We start from the raw sequence: 20,751 nt of genomic DNA on the forward strand, positions 1-20,751 counted from the left end.
TGTGTGTATGAGTGTGTAAACAAATGATAAATGATGAAATGATGAGGACGACGATGAGGATGACAAAGATGAATAATGATAATGGTGATGATGATGAATGATGCTATTATAGCTTTTGATGACTAGTTGAATGAACTGGACAACGACGATGATGATGATGATGATTCTTCTTATTATTATCATTAATTTTATTATTATTTTTATTATCATTTTTATTAATATTATTATTCATTTAAATTATATTATTATTACTATTATCATTTTAAAGTATTGCATTAAAAAATTTCTCATTTCACGATTTTGCTAAAACCTAAAATTGAACAATGCTAACAACGTCCATAGTGTAGTAGTAGTAGTAGTAGTAGTAGTAGTAGTAGTAGTAGTAGTAGTAGTAGACTAATAATTTAAGGTGTTATTTACTTGTTGCTCGTGTTGGACAGGCAAACGTGGGAAAGTGTTGACAGATATTCAGACAGACAAACTTACACGCATACACACACACACACACACACACACACACACACACACACACACATATATATATATATATATATATATATATATATATATACACACACTTATATACACACACATACATATATACATACATGCACACATACACAAATAGAATGCAATTAAACGAACGAATAGAACGAATTACATACATGTCTAATCAATATGAATGATGTTTACATGTAGTCAAACTCGCACACACACACACACACACACACACACACACACACACACACACACGCGTACATAAGCGCACACACACACACATACACACGTACATAAGCGCACACACACACGTACATAAGCGCACACACACACGTACATAAGCGTACACACACACATTAATTTAACACAGACGTATACAAACATACAAACACACGTGAATTTCAATTTTTATCCTCAATGCTATCCTCCAATCTAGCAACTCAATATAAGGTTATATAATTAAATATGATTTTTTTACTTGAATATCTGATTAGAAAAAATTTATACCTACGCATATTTGGATCAGCAAACATATACATGAACACACACACATACGCGCAACACAAACGCGCATACACACACAAGTACAAACCTACACATATACACACACACACACATATACTAATTGCACTGTATATATACACGATACACGCATTAATAATATCTAGGTATATAGTTTTTATATGAATGACTCATTTTGAGTTTGACAGATTTTGCGTTTGAACCAGGTATCTCAAATAAAGAATTCTTCTTAAGTTACCGATATAAATATACGCATGCATATACATATACACACGTACATACACACGCACACACACACACGTACATACACACGCATACATACACACGCACATACACACCTAAAAACACATACATAGATGTGCAAACGAGTTTAGACATATCAATACATACGTAAATACATACAGATACACACACACCACACACAAATACAGATAGGAACACATACATACACATAAACACAAACACACACATATATATGTACATACTTAGGCAGTGGAATTTTTTGTGTGAATGACGTGGCTACATGACTTACTGGATTCTCGTCCTGGCTGGCTTCAACAATTACCTGGTTGATTGGTTGGTCAGAATGATTGATCGATTGATTGAATGAATGATTGATTGGTTAATTAATTAATTAATTAATTAATTGTTTGTTTAATTAATTGGTTGATTGATTGATTTATTCGGTGATTTTTTTTATTTATTGAAAAGTTGGTTAACTGATAACTCAACTGACCAAATTGCAATCGATAAATTAACTGACTGCTACAAATACAGAACGCCTACTCCGATCTTAAAGTAACAAATATCAAGACTACAGGGCACCATAAAATTAATAATAAACCAGCAAAAAGGGGAACACAACAACAACAACACAACAACAACAACACAAAGACAAAAACAACAACAACAACAAACCACCAAACAACCCAACAAACAAACGAACGAACCTTATTACTCCAGTTATCCATCCTGACGGACACAGACTTGGTAGGGTAGTCACTGACATCAACGAAAGCCTTGAAGATTGCCATAGGGCCCGAGGTATCGATAAAACTGTTCTTTTCGGCATTGAAGGTGGGGTGCAAAGATGGGGACGAAGGTGATGGGGACGAGTTGGTGTAACTTGCAAAGGGGGATCTGAGAAATTGAACGCACTTATTCTCTAAAATTATTTATAGATATTTTCGGCAAGAGTACACAAAAATTTATGAAAAAATTATGAAATAATTGTCAATAAAAAAAATAAAATTGATATTAAAAATCGGTAGCATCGTTCTATTTATATAATGCTTCAATACGACACTTTATTCAACTATAGAACAAATTTGAAACAATTAATGCATACACTATTGGTTTAATGTAATGTATCACATCAACAAATTACCTCACAATATATCATCAATCAATTTAATGGCATGAATAATACGGTCACATCACGTGTGTTGATGTAATTTAATGTAATATCTCATCAATTAATGCGACCACACACGATTACGCACGCACACACACACACACACACACACACACACTCACACTCACACACACATACATACATACATACATACATACATACATACATACATACATACATACATACATACATACATACATACATACATACATACAAACATACATACATACATACATACATACATACATACATACATACATACATACATACATACATGCATACATACATACATACATAATTTCTATCGTGTTGGCATCTTTTTCACTATTCTCGTCATTGTTATCATTAAAAATACAATTTTCGTTAATCATTTTTTTATCATGATCATAATTTTTATTATTATTATCATCAATTTTCGTCAACACCATGGTCGTTTCCTTTACGGTTATCACTAATATCATTATAAATAACGTCATCATTTCGCCAAAAATATTACAATTTCCAGAAGAAACACCATCCAAACATTTGAAATCAGAGTAATAATAATTTCACAAATAAAATCCCAAATTGTAATTTTTTTGTGATAAGAAACGATTTTCACAAATTGATAAGTGTTCAAGAAATAATAGAATGCGACGAGTGAAGCACACTGACCTGGTTCGTTCTAGGTCGGCACTCATTGGTGAGAGCAACTTATCAATCTCTCCTGTCCAGTTCATCCTCTGCGATTCAAGTTCCTGTTGAATTTTCTTCAGAAGTTCTTTGTCCTTTCCAACGCCGCTATCGTTGTTGGCGTTGTTGCTGCCATTGCTGTTGTTGCTGACGTTTTTAAGAACCGTTCTGTTTGAAACGTTGTTGCTGCTGTTGTTGTTGTCTCTGTTGTTTGACGATGTTCTCGTTGAAAAGAATCGTTCTCTTGACGAGCTTGAGAAATTGTTGTTGAGGAGGTTGTCAGAAGAGTTGTATTGTTGTCGATGCGAGTACCTGGGGTTGTTGTTTCTGCTGCTGTTGCCGTAGTCGCCCGAAGTCCAACGATTCTCCCAATATTCACGTGCTATCCTGTCCGGATCTGCTGAGGTGTCGTTGCGGTTGTCGTCGTAGTTGTTGTTGTTGGAATGCATTCCGATGTTGTTGTTGTTGCTGTCCAATCGGCTGTGGGAGCCGTAGCTTCGAATTGCTTAAGTTGAGGTGAATAAAAAAAGATATGAGTCACGTTTGAATGTTGAAAATTTGATGTAGTATAATATTTAATGTTCGAAAATCATAATTTAATATAATTCAGTTGCTTTTTTAATATAAATAGTCAACAAATTAAAAAACCACCTTGTCTTGCAATCGGTGGTTTCATCTCGAACTTGTTTCCCACCATACCTGCTCTCTTCACCACCAAAATTTCATCGCCAGACTCACTGCCACTGATCATTGACCTGGGACTCAAATTCATCTGTTCGAACTGCTGTTGTTGAGTTTTCATCGTGTATCGAGATGGGTGTACATTCGAACGATCATCCGATGAAACCGATTCCTCATAATACCGGCGTCGGAACGAGTTCGGATTTTCCGACTCGCTGACTGTTCTGTAATCGGTCCTCGAATTGCCGCTGCACTGCCTGTTAAAGTAGTCACTGGAAGACCTGCCCTCGTTGTCTGAACTCATGGGTGAATATAGTGGTGGTCGGTACTGTGTGGCACTTCTGTAACGTTGCTGCGTCTGTTGCTCGATGTTGTCTATTGATCGACTCACTGGCTTGTTTTTGAATTGTTGCTGTGGTCGATGTTGATGTCGCTGTTGTTGCTGAAACGGTGGTCTGCCGTAATAACGATCGCCGTAATTGTTGCGGTTGAATATTTGTTCAGCCCAATCTTTGCGCACGTTGCTGCTGTTGCCGTCGATGTTGTCGTTGTGGCTGCTGAGGTAAGGATTGAAGGACCTGTGATCTCCATGTTCAACTCCGATCAAGTCGCCGTAGCTGCCGCTCTTCATCCGCCGGTTCTCCTTCGAACTGTAGTTGTCGCTACTGGAAGTGCTGTTGAACCTGCTGTCGGGGCGGTCCAGTTTGTGGTTGATGCTCGGTGAGAGGTCGATGAAGTGTGGGGTGGGCACGTGCTCCATGAAGGGCTGGGGAGTGATGATGGAGTGCTGACCGGATCTGGAGTCCCTATCCATGACGTTCATGGCGGTGCGGTAAGTCTCCTCATCAAACATTGTGGGGGCGAATTTGTGGCAGGGTCGATGGGAGAGTAAGTTAGTCAATGGACGGACGGAAAGAAGAAAGATAAATGAATAAATGGACGGATGAACTGAAAAATAAATAAACGAATGGAAGAATGGACGGAAAATGGACGGATGGACGGACAGATGTTTGACAAACAGTAAAAAATTAATTGGCGGTAGGTGGTGTCGGTTGGTTGATCAAGTAGTATGTTATTTATTTGTTGGTCGATTGATTTAAATTCTTGCAAACCTGTTGATTAAAATGTGGTTATTTTTTTTTTATTTGATTTGAATCAATTAAATTCAATTAAATTAAAATCACAAATTATTTATAATTACTTCTGTCAGCATAAAAATTGCGAATTAAAAACAATCTTTAATATTTTATCAATTTAAATAATTTTTAAGAAGAAAAAAAAATTAAATTGAGAGAACGTGCGTCATCATCCTTAAAAAAATAAATTTGTACCTATCAGAAGAGCTAACAAACTTTTATTAATAAATAACGTTTGTTTGATTAGGCATTAGAGAAGGGAGAGACAAATACATGCAAAAAGAGTGCAAGAGAGAGAGAGAGAGAGAATGAGAGAGAGAGAATGAGAGAGAGAGAGAGAGAGAGAGAGAGAGAGAGAAGAAGGAGGCAACAGAGACAGAGATAATAGATGAGAAAGAGAGAAAAAAAAGAAAAAAAGAGAGAGAAAGAAAGAAAGAAAGAGAGAAAAAGAAAATGAAAACAGAGAACAAAGATGAGAATGTTTTTACACTTTTATTGAATGAATGAATGAAATGTTTTGCTACGCGTTCAGTTCTGCTTGCGTGCGAAACAGGTGAGGTGGCGTGGAAGCTTAATTAAATCAAGCACACAAGACAGACTTAGTTCAAGCAAATAGCAAAAGACAAACATTTTTTTGTTTACAATTGATTTAATAATTATCATTATTGATGTAATGTAGATGAAGATTGGTTAAATAAAATTTTTTCACCGAATTCTAAAAATTCTAGTAGGAGCTATCATAAAGTCAACAAATGAAAAATTTAAAATATTTCTGAATGTTTGTACAAATGTTTAAAAAATTAAGCATAATATATTTTAAAAAGTAATGAAACCTACCTTAGCGCATGCATCATATACAGAGCAAATAACATTACGTTATACATGCGTGAAGTTTAATTGACGATCCTCAAGCCTACATCCATTTATATGATTATTCAATTATTATCGTTGGTCTTGTTGGCTTACTTTGCACGTGTTGTTAGCTCTTTCGAGTAAAATTCTCACATGAAAAATAATAATAACAACAACAACGATGATAATAAAATCTTTAATAATAATAACAACAACAACATCAATCTTAATAGTACTAGCAAGACTATAATAACAACACCGTCATTAAAAATAATATTGATAAAAAGAAAAATTTTTTCTACTGCTACAACACTTAACGATCCTACATTTCTCCTACTTGTTACTTCATTCGGTTTAACTAGGATTGTTTATTGTAACCCGCTCTACTATGGTCTTCCTGACTCTACACTCTATCCTTTAAGTAAAGTTTTAAACTTTGCTGCTCGTCTATAGTTGCTCGTGCCCCTATCTTTTCTCATAAATCTATCTCCATAACTTGTTCTTGAGCATTGGCTACCAATAAAATATGGGATGATTTTTTAAATCTGCACATTAATGTACACATTTTAATCTCAATTATTTCCTAAGTTTTTCTTAACTCGTGTTAAACACTCCCATATTAAATCTGCATTTGCCCTTTTTCGGCCCTTTTCTTTGAAACTCTTTACCTCCTCCTCTGACAACAGCCACATCACTTTTGAAGTTCGGGGCGGATCTCAAGACCCATCTGTTTGCGAAATTCATTAAGAAGCGCTGTTGAACGTCAAGGAAATGATGATACTACTGCAGCTGCTGCAGCTACTGCTACTGCTACTACTACTACTACTACTACCACTACTACTACTACTATTACGATGACGACAACCGCTAACAATAATAATAATAACAATAATAATAACAACAACAATACACTGTGTTACTCTTTCTTAATTAGTGAGATTATAGATAAAATAAATCATTTTATAAATAGTTGAAAAAATCACAAAAATACCTGTGGGGGTTCATACGTTACATTTTTTACCATCGGCCCCATCAATTTTCGCCAAATTTTATTAATCCTAATTAAAATAAATTAATGATTAATTCGTAATAATTAATTAATAACAATGACATTTTTAATTAGTTAATGATGATTGTTAAATAAACACATTAGTAACTAGATCTATGAGGTTTATGCAAACGAATTAACGTGCTTTAACTTTGTTCATGTTTATATTAATAATGCGAAAATGACTCATCAACTTTATAACTATATATTAATTAATTGAATAAATCAACTAATTTTATTATCAATTAAACATCTAACTAATCAAATAATTAATAAATAAATTTATTTAAAATTTTATGCGCAGTTTAAACGGCGATATTATCATGCTATGATGTTATCATATGTGCGTGTGTGTGATAACAAAATCGATGATACGCTAATAACAAAAATAATAATTAACATTAATAACAATAATAATAATTATTATTATTACATTAACAACAATGACAACAATGACCTTAATTACACTAACAATCGTAATGCGGATAATGTGGAAATTTTTAAAAACAAAAACGCTGCTTACAATAAATTGTAAAGTATTTGGCTACTCTTTTGTGAAATGTATATTTATATATATATGTATATACATATATATATATATGTATATACATATATATATATGTATATATATATATATACATATATACATGTGTGTGTGTGTGTGTATGTGTTATATGTATGTATGTATATATGAAATATTTTATTCATTTTCGTTACATGCGCATCTTTGCCTGGCTCTTGTGTGTAGATTCATACAGAAATAATAATTATTATGATTTTGTTTCAATTCAATTCTATTTTTCATAATAATTAAACTAATGTTTAAACAAAAATTATACAATAATAGTAATAATAATGATGATAATAATAATACTAACACAATTAGACAGTGTTTAAATAATTGTGTTTATAAAAGAACAACACCAGTAACAACACAAGAACAATTATAACAACAAAAACAGTAATAAAAATGACATCAATGATAACAATAACTACAATGACAATAACACTACCGAGCAATACGCCCTAATAAGCTTCTAGACAAGTGAAGCAACGACATTAACTTCATCACATGCAGTAGCACAACTTTCATGACATTAAAGTGACAAGTACATGAGCACGCTGATGACAGTACTGATGTACTAACGTATTAAGTTTATTGTCAAGTTTACTGTTAATTAACAAGAAGTAGTTAATGTTTAATGATAATACCATCCTCATCAAATGAACTTATGTTATATAGAAGTTTAAAAAAGAAATATATAGGCCTACACGCACAAATTCACATGTATACAGACACACATACTCGCACACATACACATGTAGACACACATAGACACATCATACACACATACTAACATACACACACATACATACACATATAGGCACACACACACACCCCACACACACACACACACACACACATATATATATATATGCAATATAGTTTGTATATATGTATCATATATATGCAATATAGTATGCTCTAGAGTATGGTGCACAGTTTCGCTTCAGTGAGTCGATCAAGATGCAACGCGTTTCGCGCCGAATTATAATAAGTTAATATTCATAGTGAACATTTAACAGGTTATAACAACTAAATGTAAATAATTATTTTTATTAGAATAATAAATATCAGAAATATGTTAATTATGCAGGCGAAATATTTTGATATAGTGTACTGTAAACATCGTCTCATTGACTCATTGATGCTTCATCTCTCTCTTTTTTCTTTCTCCTCTCTCTTTCTTTTTCTCTCACTTTCTCTCTTCTTTCTACGTTTCATGACAGAAATATCGTAATTACCACCTGTATGACGTCACGTATTGAGGTTATAGATTGACACAGGTAAAATAACAAAGAGTTATGTAGCGTTTTATTTTGAGAAATGTTATAATTATTAAATCAGAGATATTGATCTTGGCGCTGTGAAGTTCTTAACTGGAAACACCAGTAACATCACTAAAGGTATCATAAATACCATGGTGAAATAAACAAACCCCTTGTATCAATGAACAGTATCATAGTGTCTTGGTGTCAATCATCATTCATTCAAATATGTATATATATCTTAAATTAAGTATTCGGTAACTATTAACCACGTGTGAGCAGATATGAAATATTCGTGTGAATTATCAAATAATTATTTCATCACTCTAGCATGGCTGGTATTCGTCGTCTACAAAAAAATTTCGTGAATTATAAAAAACGTCATATCATAGAGTTGATAATATAATTTTGAAAAACAAACTAACAAATGATGAATGAATGAATGAATGAATGAATGAATGAATGAATGAATGAATGAATGAATGAATGAATGAATGAATGAATGAATGAATGAATGAATGAATGAATGAATGAATGAATGAATGAGTGAATGAATAAAATGAACGAATGAATAAAATGAACAAATGAATAAATAAAGGGATGACAAAAGGATTGATCGAACGAATAAACGGTCTATAATGATCGGAATGCCATCACTTGCATAGTTTAACAGCAATAAAATGAAAAATGCATTCTTTTTCATTTGATGTGTCCATACTTTTACAGTTTTCAAATGAGCTAAATGTAAGAATAATAATATACATAATATGCATAATAAAAATAATAAATGTTAATATTATAATTATTATTTATGTTTTATTATTATTATTATTATGTACCTGAAGAAATGAAATATTTCTAAATCCGAGATAAAGTATTTAGTAGATATTTTATGACGAGATCTTTATCGTAGGGTATTCTTCAAATGCCGTCGTCTTTTTATTTTTATTTTATTATTATTTATATTATTACTTATTGATATAACTATTTATTATGATTATTATTATCATCATCAAATAAATAATATGCTAAAAGTACGAGCTTTCATGCATGTATTATTATGATAAGATTTGTAGGTAGGTTTGTTTCAAAAAGTTTTTTAATGGAAGGCATATTTTTTTTTTGAAAAATCTTATACAAATTATAAAAGATTATCTATATTATTTTTATTGTTATTAATATTATTATTATTATTATCCTCAGAAACTTCTGCTGGCATCCATCTACCGGGGGTCCAGCGGATTCCTGAGGTGTAGGATTTTAGTCTCCTGTTGTTAGAATCTTTCGAAGTATGCAGCCAGTAGCGAGTAGAGCCATCTCCTGCACTTGTGCAACACTCTCCTTTCCAGGCAGTTCATCGAGATATATTCAGTTCATCCCCTGTTCAGTTCCCAATGCACCAACTACTTTTGGGATCACGCGTGTTTTTGTGTTCCACATACGTGAAATCTCGATCTCAAGAGATTTTTATTTGCTTAGTTTTTCAAAGTTCTTAACAGCAACATTCGTGCCATTGGAAACAGCAACATCGATAAGCAGGCATTTTTTGTTACTTTTATTGTAGAGTATGATATCTGGCCGGTTAGCCCCAATACTTCAGTCGGTGTTTATGGCCATCTCGTGCATGAGTGTTGTTTTGTCAAACTCGACAACCTTTTCAGGTTCTTGACCAAGTTCTTTTAGGACATGCTCCTACAGCTGTTGACACAACATACATTTGCTGTTGAAATTCATGTTAAGAAAACGTTTTTGATGGTATCGCATATTTATAGTGCCTGATCTTGAGCTGCTATAATGAGACTTTCTGCTTCATCTCTGAGTCCAGAGCCGGACTTTATCATATATTTTATTATTATTACTGTTATCATTATTATCAGACTGGCAGTTGTATAGTATTTGTAGTAATAGTAAAAGTAGTAGCTTATGTGCCAAATGTTTTGCAAAAACATGTTTAAGTAATTCTCGTAAAAATATTAATAAAATTATCTTTTGAACAAAAACAATGAAACATAAAACATTTATATAGTCTTTGACAACTTTTGATGACGTCATAATCCGAATTATTATTTAGACGTAATTTAAAGATGCCGCAATTAAAGTAAACTAGCCGAGTAAATAAATAACAACAAATAAAAAGCGATAAAATAAATTTAAAAAAATTGAGCAAAAATTGAAGAAGTAAAGTGCACTGGGATTGTGGGTAGGAAAGAATGAAACTGCACTCCGGAGCTGACATCTGATCGATTCCACTTGTCTGTATGTTTATTTACATTTTAAAAAATTATTCGAATGTTTTATAAAATTATTTAAAAGATTGAACAAAATTATTAAAGCGTTTTATATACCACCGAAAAGTGCCATCAACATGCCTTCGAGAAACTCCGAAAGCGCCAAAACAAATCGACCTGTTTGTTTCAACTTTGAGGTACCATGTGAAGACTGCATCCAGCCTGTAACTTTCGTGGACATACCAAAGTTTTATATCACAGGCGAGTCCATAGTGTTGAACTACACCATCTTGAAAAGTTTCAACCCGAAATCCGAAGACTGGTTGGGTCTCTTCAAATGTTGTCGCCATTTAGATAAATGCTTCGAGTTTGTCGGTTTTAAATGGGCCCAGAAGAAACCGACATTTAAATATAGACCACTTGCTCGAACTGTCGTATTCCACCCTGAAGATATCGAAGTTAGTGCAGTAGCATCAAAATTATTTAATATCATAATTTTATTTAATAGTTTCATTATAGTAATTCACGGATAAAAAAATTTCAATTACATTCGGTTAACTAGATTTTAATAATAATATTAGGTTGAGACATCGGATGATAAGTATCTCTTTTTGTATCTAACCACTAATGAAAGAATAATCGGTCAAAGTTCGCTGTTCGATTTTAGAAAGTACTCTCCCACCCCGAAGGACGTCATTGAATTTTTAAAACCACAAAACCTGGTCGACGAAGAAATGGATGACGTTGAAAGAGTTGAGAATGAAGAAGAGAAACAAGAAACTGCTTCGGCTGAAAACTCCGATGAAGAATCCGACAAATTTAAAACTCTTGTTCATATAACTAAACCGGAACTCCCGGCAAAATCTTGGATGAAAAATAAGGAATTCTATAAAATACAACAAAAGCATCAAATTACGAATGTCAAAAAATCGGAAAAAAGCAAAATCGAATTTGCTGAGACCGATGAGAAGGAAGCTGTTAAAGATGAACACACGAAAAAAGTGTATACCATAAAAGAAGAATCAGTCGCTGAAATTGACGTAAGAATATAGCGTTAATAAATAAAAATGCAATTATTTGAATTTTCTTGGTTATTTTATTTTTTAATCTAGGAGGACTCAGTACAATCTTCAGTTCAGCATGTGCCAGATATGATTCGAATTTTCGAAAAACTCATCCATCAAGAATCAGCTCTTGTCGATCGAGTTAACAGAATTGAGAAAAAAAATGAAGAATTTGTGAACGCCCAAGTGACGATACAAGAACAAATTTTTCAGTACATGAAAAACATTGAAAAACTGACTAAACCAGAAGTAAGAGAAATGTTGATAGTCTTTCAATATTTGAGCCGTTAATAATTTTTTAAAATATTTCCAGAATCAAGTATCTAAAACTCAACAAACCGATTATGTTAAGCCGAGAAGAAAATTGCCAAAAATAATTACAGATGCTCTAGCTCCGCCAAAAAATTTGAGATATTATTTTCCAAAAGATAGCGTGAAAAAAACATTTTCAGGCTCTGAAATGGCTTTTAAGTATCTCTTCAATGATCTTAAACAGGATAAATTGAAAGTACACATTTCAGATGAGATGATCGAAGAGGAAGAAGCGCCACTGATTGAATCAAATAAAACGACGGAAGTGAGAAAAGTAGCAACAGACATATCAGATTTATTGAAAAAATTAATGAAAGACGTCGATAACAGTGCTTCTAAAAAAATCGGGACATCTCTCAGTCTGCAGAATAACATTAAAAAGGAAGGCAGAACAATTAATTTTGACGATTTCAACCGTTTACTAAAGAAAAAGAAATCTTTACAGATGTCCGTGCAACCAAAGAATCAGAACACGTATTCAGGAAGCAATATTGCAATTGATTTACTTTTTGATCAAAATTCTGGCCCATCAGATGTTGTTCAAACGGATAACATCGTACAGTCAACCAATGCACAAGAGAAAAAAACATGTTCACTAAAAGTTACTTTAAGCAATCAACAAGATTTGAACCAGTCGGTTTTAGAAATGACCTTGAACGATTTTTTGTTTGGAATTTGTGACAATGAGCCGGTATTGTTAGACATATGCAAAAATGATGAGCCACGAAAAAGTAAAAAAGTAAAAACTATAAACACGGAATTAAACGGAACAGGAGGCGAAAATAATAATTTGGAAACAATCTTGACAACAACCAGTGATGTAGTCGAGCAGTTTAAAAACAGGTCATTGAAGGAGAAACTTTTAACATCATCCAGCTATCCAACGGGCAAACAACAACTTTCTGCAGCTTGTCAACGGTTACAGCAATTAAAAGATAAAATGTTCTCTACAAAAACCAGTTATAAAACATGTTTAGAAGATGAAAAAATTAGCAACGCATCCATGGCTGTTCAAATAGGATCAGCTGAAGAAACATCAGCGGCAGTTCTATCTTCAACACCAGCCGTAACAAGATTAACGTTGATGGACAGTTATGAAATTCTCTCTCCCTCACGTCAAGAGGATTTTGATTACAATCGCGGCGTCAAACAAGATCACACCACAAAATTACTTCTGATAAGAGATATCTTGCAATCTGATGTTACGGATGAAGAAAAAATATTGAATATTGAACAATTGACTTCAATGTCATCGGCTAAAACCAACAGGCTCAAAAAGCAATATCAATACAGATTTTGGAACAAAAAGAACAAGAAAATGTTTGGACGAAACGTAAAAACCGAACATGAGACTTCAGATACATCAGGAGAATCCAGCAAAACTGAAGAATCCGCTGTTAGTTTTCCTGACCGTATAATAAAAAATGAGTTTAGCGGTCGAAAAAAGTCTAAAAAATTAAAAAGAAATAAATTTGGCAGAAATAAATTTACTCAAACAATCGAAGCAACAACGACTAAAGCTGAAAGCCAAACATCAGAAAGCAGCCTGGACGATAATTTAAACTTTCCAAAACTTGTAAGAAAGCCATTACCAAGTTCAATTATTCCAGTTTTGCTTTCTGATTCGAAAAATTCTATTCATGCCTCTTCCGAGGAAGATTTCAAGGCAAAACCAATTTTGAAAAAGAAAGCCTCACCACTGCCGCAACCAACTAAAGAATGCGGACAGAACGCCCGCAAAACATCAGTAACCTTTTTAGTAGACGCTTCCATTCAGTGTGAAGCAAGTGATTTTGATAAAATAAACGAAGACACTGACAACTCAAGCCTCAAAACGTTGATTGATAAGCGTGTAGTTGATGTGAAGTCCAACCACAGTGACACAACGAGCCAGGAGGAGGATCAAGTTGGTCACAAGCGAGAGAGGAAGGTCAGCTTCAACACTATAATATTAACAAGTTTATTCGACAACGAAGAAAATGAAAAGGAAGATCAAAATGGAAATATTAAAACAATCAAACCTAACGGCAAATCAACATGGCCGAACAAAGAACCGCATGATGTCAACACAACCAAAATACCTCCAGTTCACCAATTTTTAGATTTTATCGAAAAAGAAGTGAAAAACGTTTCAGAGAACACTGCGGTCCTTCAAAATTCACTGAACAAAGCCATGAGAATTTTTAAAGCCGAGGCAGTTATGCTTAAAGATAAATCAGCTGAAGTACTGACAAAGGCCATTAGAGCAATCTCTCCGCAAAGGACCATCGTAGAAAGAAAACCCTCTCCCGCTAAGATAGAAATTAAACTCACTTCTGTCGCTCCAGTTACGAACGCAAAAACTAGAATATCTAGAAGTAGATCTAACGAACCTCGCTTAACGAATAAGAGCAGTCCTAAAGATATGATCAAATTAAGCCCGCCTGCTTCAGAAAACTTTACAGAAACTGAAAAGAAAAAAACTCTAAATCTGCAAGTAATTGAAAAAAACGATCTTGTAAAAAATCAGCTCGTTAAAACGGATAAAGATTTAGATTACTTGCGTAAAGAAATAGAATTGCAAATGTTTTTACAAAATTTTCTTCGGCAGGTACAAACGCTAACTGATAATGACAGCAGCTCCGTGCAGGCGTCCGATGATTCAAAACCAGCAGAAAAATCACCGACTGAAAGTGTTTCGCCGACATTCAAAAAATCGGCAGAGGATATAAAAGTTTCAGATGACGAAGCGCATCACATAAGAAAAACAATATCCGATTCTTCAAAAGTACCTCAATATTTCTGGGAATACAAGATAAACAAAAGGAAGGAAAGTTCAAAAAATGAATCCAACACGTCACTAGTCAACAACCCAGAAACGCCCGTTGTTTCTCTGTATTCGCAAAGTGATTGTTATAAAAGTTCGTACACCGTGGGAACACAATCCCTCATCAATTCCTTCTCTCCGCAATCTAGTCGACCGGAGCGACAGCGAATATCCGGATTGATGTTGCTGCAATCATTTGATTCAACCATCTCGAACATCGTCAAACTCTACAACAACTTCACCAGTTACGCTTTCTCTTCTTTAACAAGTTCTAACTTTACATTTTTGCAGCCGACCAATCCTAACCAACTTCAGCGAACGGACGCAGATAACAACACATTCGTGGATCCCGATTCATTCCCTCCATACACGGGACCCAACCCATCCAGATCGGAATCTAATGAATCAGAGGCGAGCGGAGAACAAGAGATAAATTATGAACACAAATCAAACTTTGATTTGGAATATGTCGTCGATAAAATAGAAAACACGACATCCCTACCTATGAGTTTTAGCCATTCGAATGAAGAGACAAAAGAAATGACGTCACCTAAACACGAGAGCATTGAATTAGACATCATCAGTTCTCTATTCAAAACTGACGACGAGAAGACAAACGTGGACCCCGTACTGGACGCCTCTGTCCAGGACAACGTCGAAGAGTTCAAGGAGGAGAGCAAGGAGATGGACGTAGAAGTCACCCCCCAACACCACCCAACCATAATTGTAGACGAAAAAGAAAAGAACGACATAATCATTGAAGAACTAAATCGAGATTTGATCGCCACCGCCAAAGAAATCGTCGAAGCCACCAAGTCGGTAGAATTCTGCCTGACTTGCTCCGATGAATTTCCACTTTTGAAAAATGCAATTGAATCACCAAAGAGCAAACGATCGAATTCTGTAACGAGTGGAAAGTCAAAGAAAAAGAAAAAAGATTAACTTTCAAATGGAATGGAAGGCTACATGCTAACAATCTGTCAGGGTCATCTATCTATCAACAAATCACTAAGTAACTTACTCATTCCATGCGGCCATCATATAATAAAAATATACATTTTAAATAAAAAATAGACAACAACATTGACATTTGTTTTACTAATTTCACAAAACCTTAATTTAAATTCAACAACCATAAACAATAAAACCACCAAATAAAACTTGGCCTTAATTCTTCTACATTAGAAAAACAATCATCACAAAACCGTTTTTATAAAATAAACAGTATTAAAATAAACAGTAAACAGCACTTGCCAAAATAATAAACACGAAAAATAAGCACTATAAGGTAACAAAATAAATTTAACATGCAATGCTTATAAAGTTTAACATTCAAAAAATTGAACTGCCATACCGCTTTGTATCAGACGAAAATGAAACATTTAACAATTTAACAATCGATACACATGTGTGTTTGTGTGGATGCACAATAAATGTTACATCGGAAGAGAGCAATAACAGTTTCAATCATGAATTTCAATGAACTCTCCTAAAGTTTTCTCGATCTTTCCTTTGGATTAAAAATTTTTAAATTATAAAATCAGAAAATTTGATTTGTACATAAAAAAAAACAAGAAAAATAACAAAACAATAATAGCGACAAAAATAAACCAATTAATTAATTAAAAACAACACTAAATCAGTCTTTTAATAAAATAATACATTACTTTTATCATAACTATCACCACCATTAGCAGCAGTAGTAGTAGCAGCAGCAGCAGTAGGAGCATAATTAAAAAGTCTCCACAGATTTTGCCAACATGGCATTTCTTCATTCCTCAACACTGTCAAACGCTCTTGGACGCACCTCAACAAAGTGGCTAGTGCTGATGAAAATGAAAATTTTTTGTTGAACAAATAAAATATTGGAAAATAAATAAATACTAGAATTAATTAACATGAGATTTTAAACCGCATTAAACGTTAAAGTAATATGGAAAAAAATGGAATTCATCTAAAATATAATCGAACAAATTTACATAAAATAAAATATAAAAATGAAATTATTTCAAAATATAATCTGAAGAGATTATGATTGGAGTAGAGCCTAAGAACTAGGGAATTTGTATTATTATTATTATTAATTATGAATTATTAAATAATTTGATTTACTCTTGTTAAAAACCATTTAGAACTTTCAGTAGCGTAATAGCAGTAACAAAAAACAAATTTAAATAAAAAATAGGATAAATAAAAAAGTGGCCTGGCTGGCTCACATTTTTCCTCATCTTCCTCATCCCTAGCATCCTTCTCTTCCGCATCAGTAGCCGGATGGTCCAGTAAGCCACCAGCAGTTGCTTCACGTGACTCTTCCTCAGAAATGACCTTGAATATTTGAACTTTGAGGTCATCGCATTGGTCATTAATGATGGCGTGCAGTTTTTCGAGATCAGACGACTCGGTCAATGTGAGGAGCTTCAATAACGTCGATGTAACCTGGTGACAAAAATTTAATCCGTTATTTACTATTTTTTGGAGGAATTACTGAAAAACAAATTAATAATACCATTTTGGGAATTAATCAATTTAGGCAAAGAATAAATGATAATGGTGCATAAAAGATGAGAGAGCAGGAAAAAGAGAGAGTAAGAAAGAGAAAAAGAGAGAGTAAGAAAGAGAGAGAGAGAGAGAGAGAGAGAGAGAGAGAGAGAGAGAGTGAAAGTAAGAATGAAAAAATGATAAGATAAAAAAGAAAAAAAAAGAATTTACACCTTTTTGAGGAAGCTGGTGGCAATCTTTATCTCCAGATAATCGTATTTGGATGAATTGAACGACAGCAACGTCATCGTCATCGTCTCCAATATCGGAATGAAAAAATCTTCCTCCCCTTCTTCATCTTTACCATCCTTTTTATCACCACCACTACTACTATTGCCTTTAACCTGACCTACATTCGAACGGCCCTGACCTATTAAGAAAGCGTTCCTATTGGTCAGCGAGCCTAAGACGGTAGCTGCGCTAATTTTGACTTTGAAGTTTTTACAGGTTTTGATTGCGTGGAGAAGAGATTTGAATGAGGATTTCTGGTGGGGTGGAATATTTGAAGAAATATTTTACCGGAAAATGAAATGAAATGCGCTTTCATTCAGCAACTCCAAATAAGTGGGAATATTTACGATGTTTCGTAGATTGATTATAACATAGCATAATGTAACATAACACAACACAACATAAAATAACATAAAAAACAATCCTGGATTTAAAACAAAAATCCATTTGCTCATATCCAAAAGGTTTAAAAGAAGCATAAACATAAGAAAATAATCAGAAAATTATCACCTTTAATGGTCTCTGATCATAATTATTGATAATTATGAGAGAGAGAGAAATAGAGAGAGAGAGAGAGAGAAATAAAGAGAGGGAATAATAATATAATAATAATATAAAAAAATTGTAATAACCTTAATATTAGGATGAACTTGATTATAAGCAAACTCGTTCTTCATCAGCTTACCGTACGCGTAACACGCGTTCCATCTTACCTTTCGAATAAATAACAACAACAATAACAACAACAGCAACAACAATAATAATAATATTAATAATAATAATAATGATAATAACGATAATAAACATAAAAATGATGGTAATAATAACTATCCCAACAACAATAATAATGCTAAAAGCGTTGACAATGGCGTAACGTTGAATGAAACATTATGGCAATTATAGATAAGAATGCATCTAAATTGACTGTAAATAAAAAATATATACATCAAATAAACTAATTATAAACTAATTATAATATAAATAACGTATATTCATAATATAATAATTATAATTAATGACCTTGACACTGCCTGATGTCATGTAGTTGTTGATCAGTTTGAGACTCAAATCCATAACCTCCCTGAACTTTTCTGATTCTGCAGGCAGGTAAGAGTGAAGAAATGAACGAATGAGTGGAAAACGAACGAACAAATGATGGATGAACGAGCAGAGAAATGAACCATCCACAGTACGAACAAATGAAGGAATGAACAAATGAATGAATTGAAAACGAACATTCTAATACATGAATGAATAAATGATTGAATGAGAAATACGTGAACGAACGGAAATAATAATTAAATAAACAAACAGTTAATTCAATAAATAAACAATTAAACAAAATAAAATCAGGCAGAAAAAATGACTCAACCAATAAATTGCTTAGGGGTAAAATTTAGTAAATTTCCGAGTGCTCTTAGGGCATTTGACCTTGTCTTGTCATTCTTCGTGCAGAGGTCACACGATGTTGTGTACAGTTCAAGGAGGAGTGAACTGGGGTAGCTATTCTCGTCTCTATAAATAGATTCATGACATAATTGTGATAATTAGTTACTGTCAGTACCATTATCAGTCATTTAATCATCTTCCTAATTCCATCCATCGTTCGTTTCAACCATCAATGCTTCGATATCAAATTCAGACACGTGGCAATAAAACTAACTGAAACTATATCATTATTTACTACTACTACTACTACTACTACTATTACTACTGCTGCTGCTACTACCACTACTACTACTACTACTACTACCACCACCACCACCACCACCACCACCACTACTACTACTACTACTACTACTACTACTACTACTACTACTACTACTACTACTACTATTACTACTACTACTGCTGCTGCTACTACTACTGCTACTACTACTACTACTACTACTACTTGTTAGGGAGCAGCGCGTCGGTGAGATTGCTAATGGACCAAGTGGCCTTCATGACGACAGACAGGTTGCTATCTCGACAGCTTTTGATGAGGCATGACGTGGCGTCCACTAAAAAGCATTCGTCCTTGTGTGGTGGAGTGTTGGAGAGAAGAGATGGTGGGATGAGGAGGATGGTGATGATGATGCAGATGATGATGCAGATGATGGTAGTGATGATGCAGATGATGATGGTGATGACATATGAGGAAGATGATGACAATGGTAAGTAAGAAGAAAACCTTGAAAAACGATAATGGTGAGTATACGAATGAATAAAGAGGATAATAATTATAGAAAAAAGTAAAACAATTAAGAAAGATGATTATACAGGGAGATTTAACCAATCATAATCACCATCATCACCAACAACATCGTCATCAGCACACTCACCTCTCTCAGACAGGGGTACTCAAGGCATCTACCAATAGCAGAGAGGGCTCCAATACGTACGTATGCGTTAGGGTCAGAGGTCAAACCCAGCATCATTGTTATACAGAAGACGTGTTTCGAGGCCTAGGTGAGAGAATGATAAAAATGTAAGAGTAACTATGGAATTTAACGTTTTCAATGAATGAACACATGACGTGTATTTTGTATTATATTTCATTCAATTCGTTTAACTGCAACTAAATATAAATGTTTCAAAACCACAGAGCGTAGGAATAATGTGAATGTCGTAAGTGGCTGCTTCAAAAAAAGGCACAGAACGCACAGGTAGACCAGAGAAGACTTTCTGCCCGATGCTTCCAATGCATTCACACATCGTCATGACGACCATTTCGTCAACGTTGCTCTTTTCAACATTTGTTGCCAACAATTGTTGCACTGGACCGTCCAACAACGTCCACCAGAGTTGCTGGTACTGGAAATGTGGTAGTGGTAGTAATAGTAATAGTAATAGTAGTAGTAGCAATAGTAGTAGTAGTAGTAGTAGTAGTAGTAGTAGTAGTAGTAGTAGTAGTAGTAGTAGTAGTAGTAGTAGTAG

The 20,751-nt window shown here is 33.8% G+C and overlaps 3 protein-coding genes across 3 annotated transcripts; 1 reads left to right on the top strand and 2 right to left on the bottom strand.

The window, feature by feature from the left end:
• Positions 1-292: 292 nt before the first annotated feature.
• HELRODRAFT_169672 (hypothetical protein) lies at positions 293-4,640 on the bottom strand (the record flags this gene model as incomplete). Its single annotated transcript, XM_009015499.1, has 4 exons — positions 293-310; positions 1,971-2,160; positions 3,089-3,611; positions 3,758-4,640. 4 exons carry the CDS (start codon positions 4,638-4,640, stop codon positions 293-295), a joined length of 1,614 nt encoding a protein of 537 aa, XP_009013747.1.
• A 6,378-nt stretch (positions 4,641-11,018) lies between these two features.
• On the top strand, positions 11,019-16,005 carry HELRODRAFT_169673 (hypothetical protein; the record flags this gene model as incomplete). Its single annotated transcript, XM_009015500.1, has 4 exons — positions 11,019-11,339; positions 11,463-11,921; positions 11,994-12,194; positions 12,259-16,005. 4 exons carry the CDS (start codon positions 11,019-11,021, stop codon positions 16,003-16,005), a joined length of 4,728 nt encoding a protein of 1,575 aa, XP_009013748.1.
• Positions 16,006-18,374: 2,369 nt separating this feature from the next.
• Positions 18,375-20,258, bottom strand: HELRODRAFT_75516 (hypothetical protein; the record flags this gene model as incomplete). Its single annotated transcript, XM_009015501.1, has 5 exons — positions 18,375-18,545; positions 18,853-18,929; positions 19,205-19,347; positions 19,727-19,851; positions 20,157-20,258. Coding segments are annotated over 5 exons (618 nt in total), but the record flags the coding sequence as incomplete, so codon positions are not given.
• Positions 20,259-20,751: the final 493 nt, after the last annotated feature.

Source organism: Helobdella robusta (genome assembly GCF_000326865.2).
Source record: "Helobdella robusta unplaced genomic scaffold HELROscaffold_16, whole genome shotgun sequence".
Classification (NCBI taxonomy): Eukaryota; Metazoa; Annelida; class Clitellata; order Rhynchobdellida; family Glossiphoniidae; genus Helobdella; species Helobdella robusta.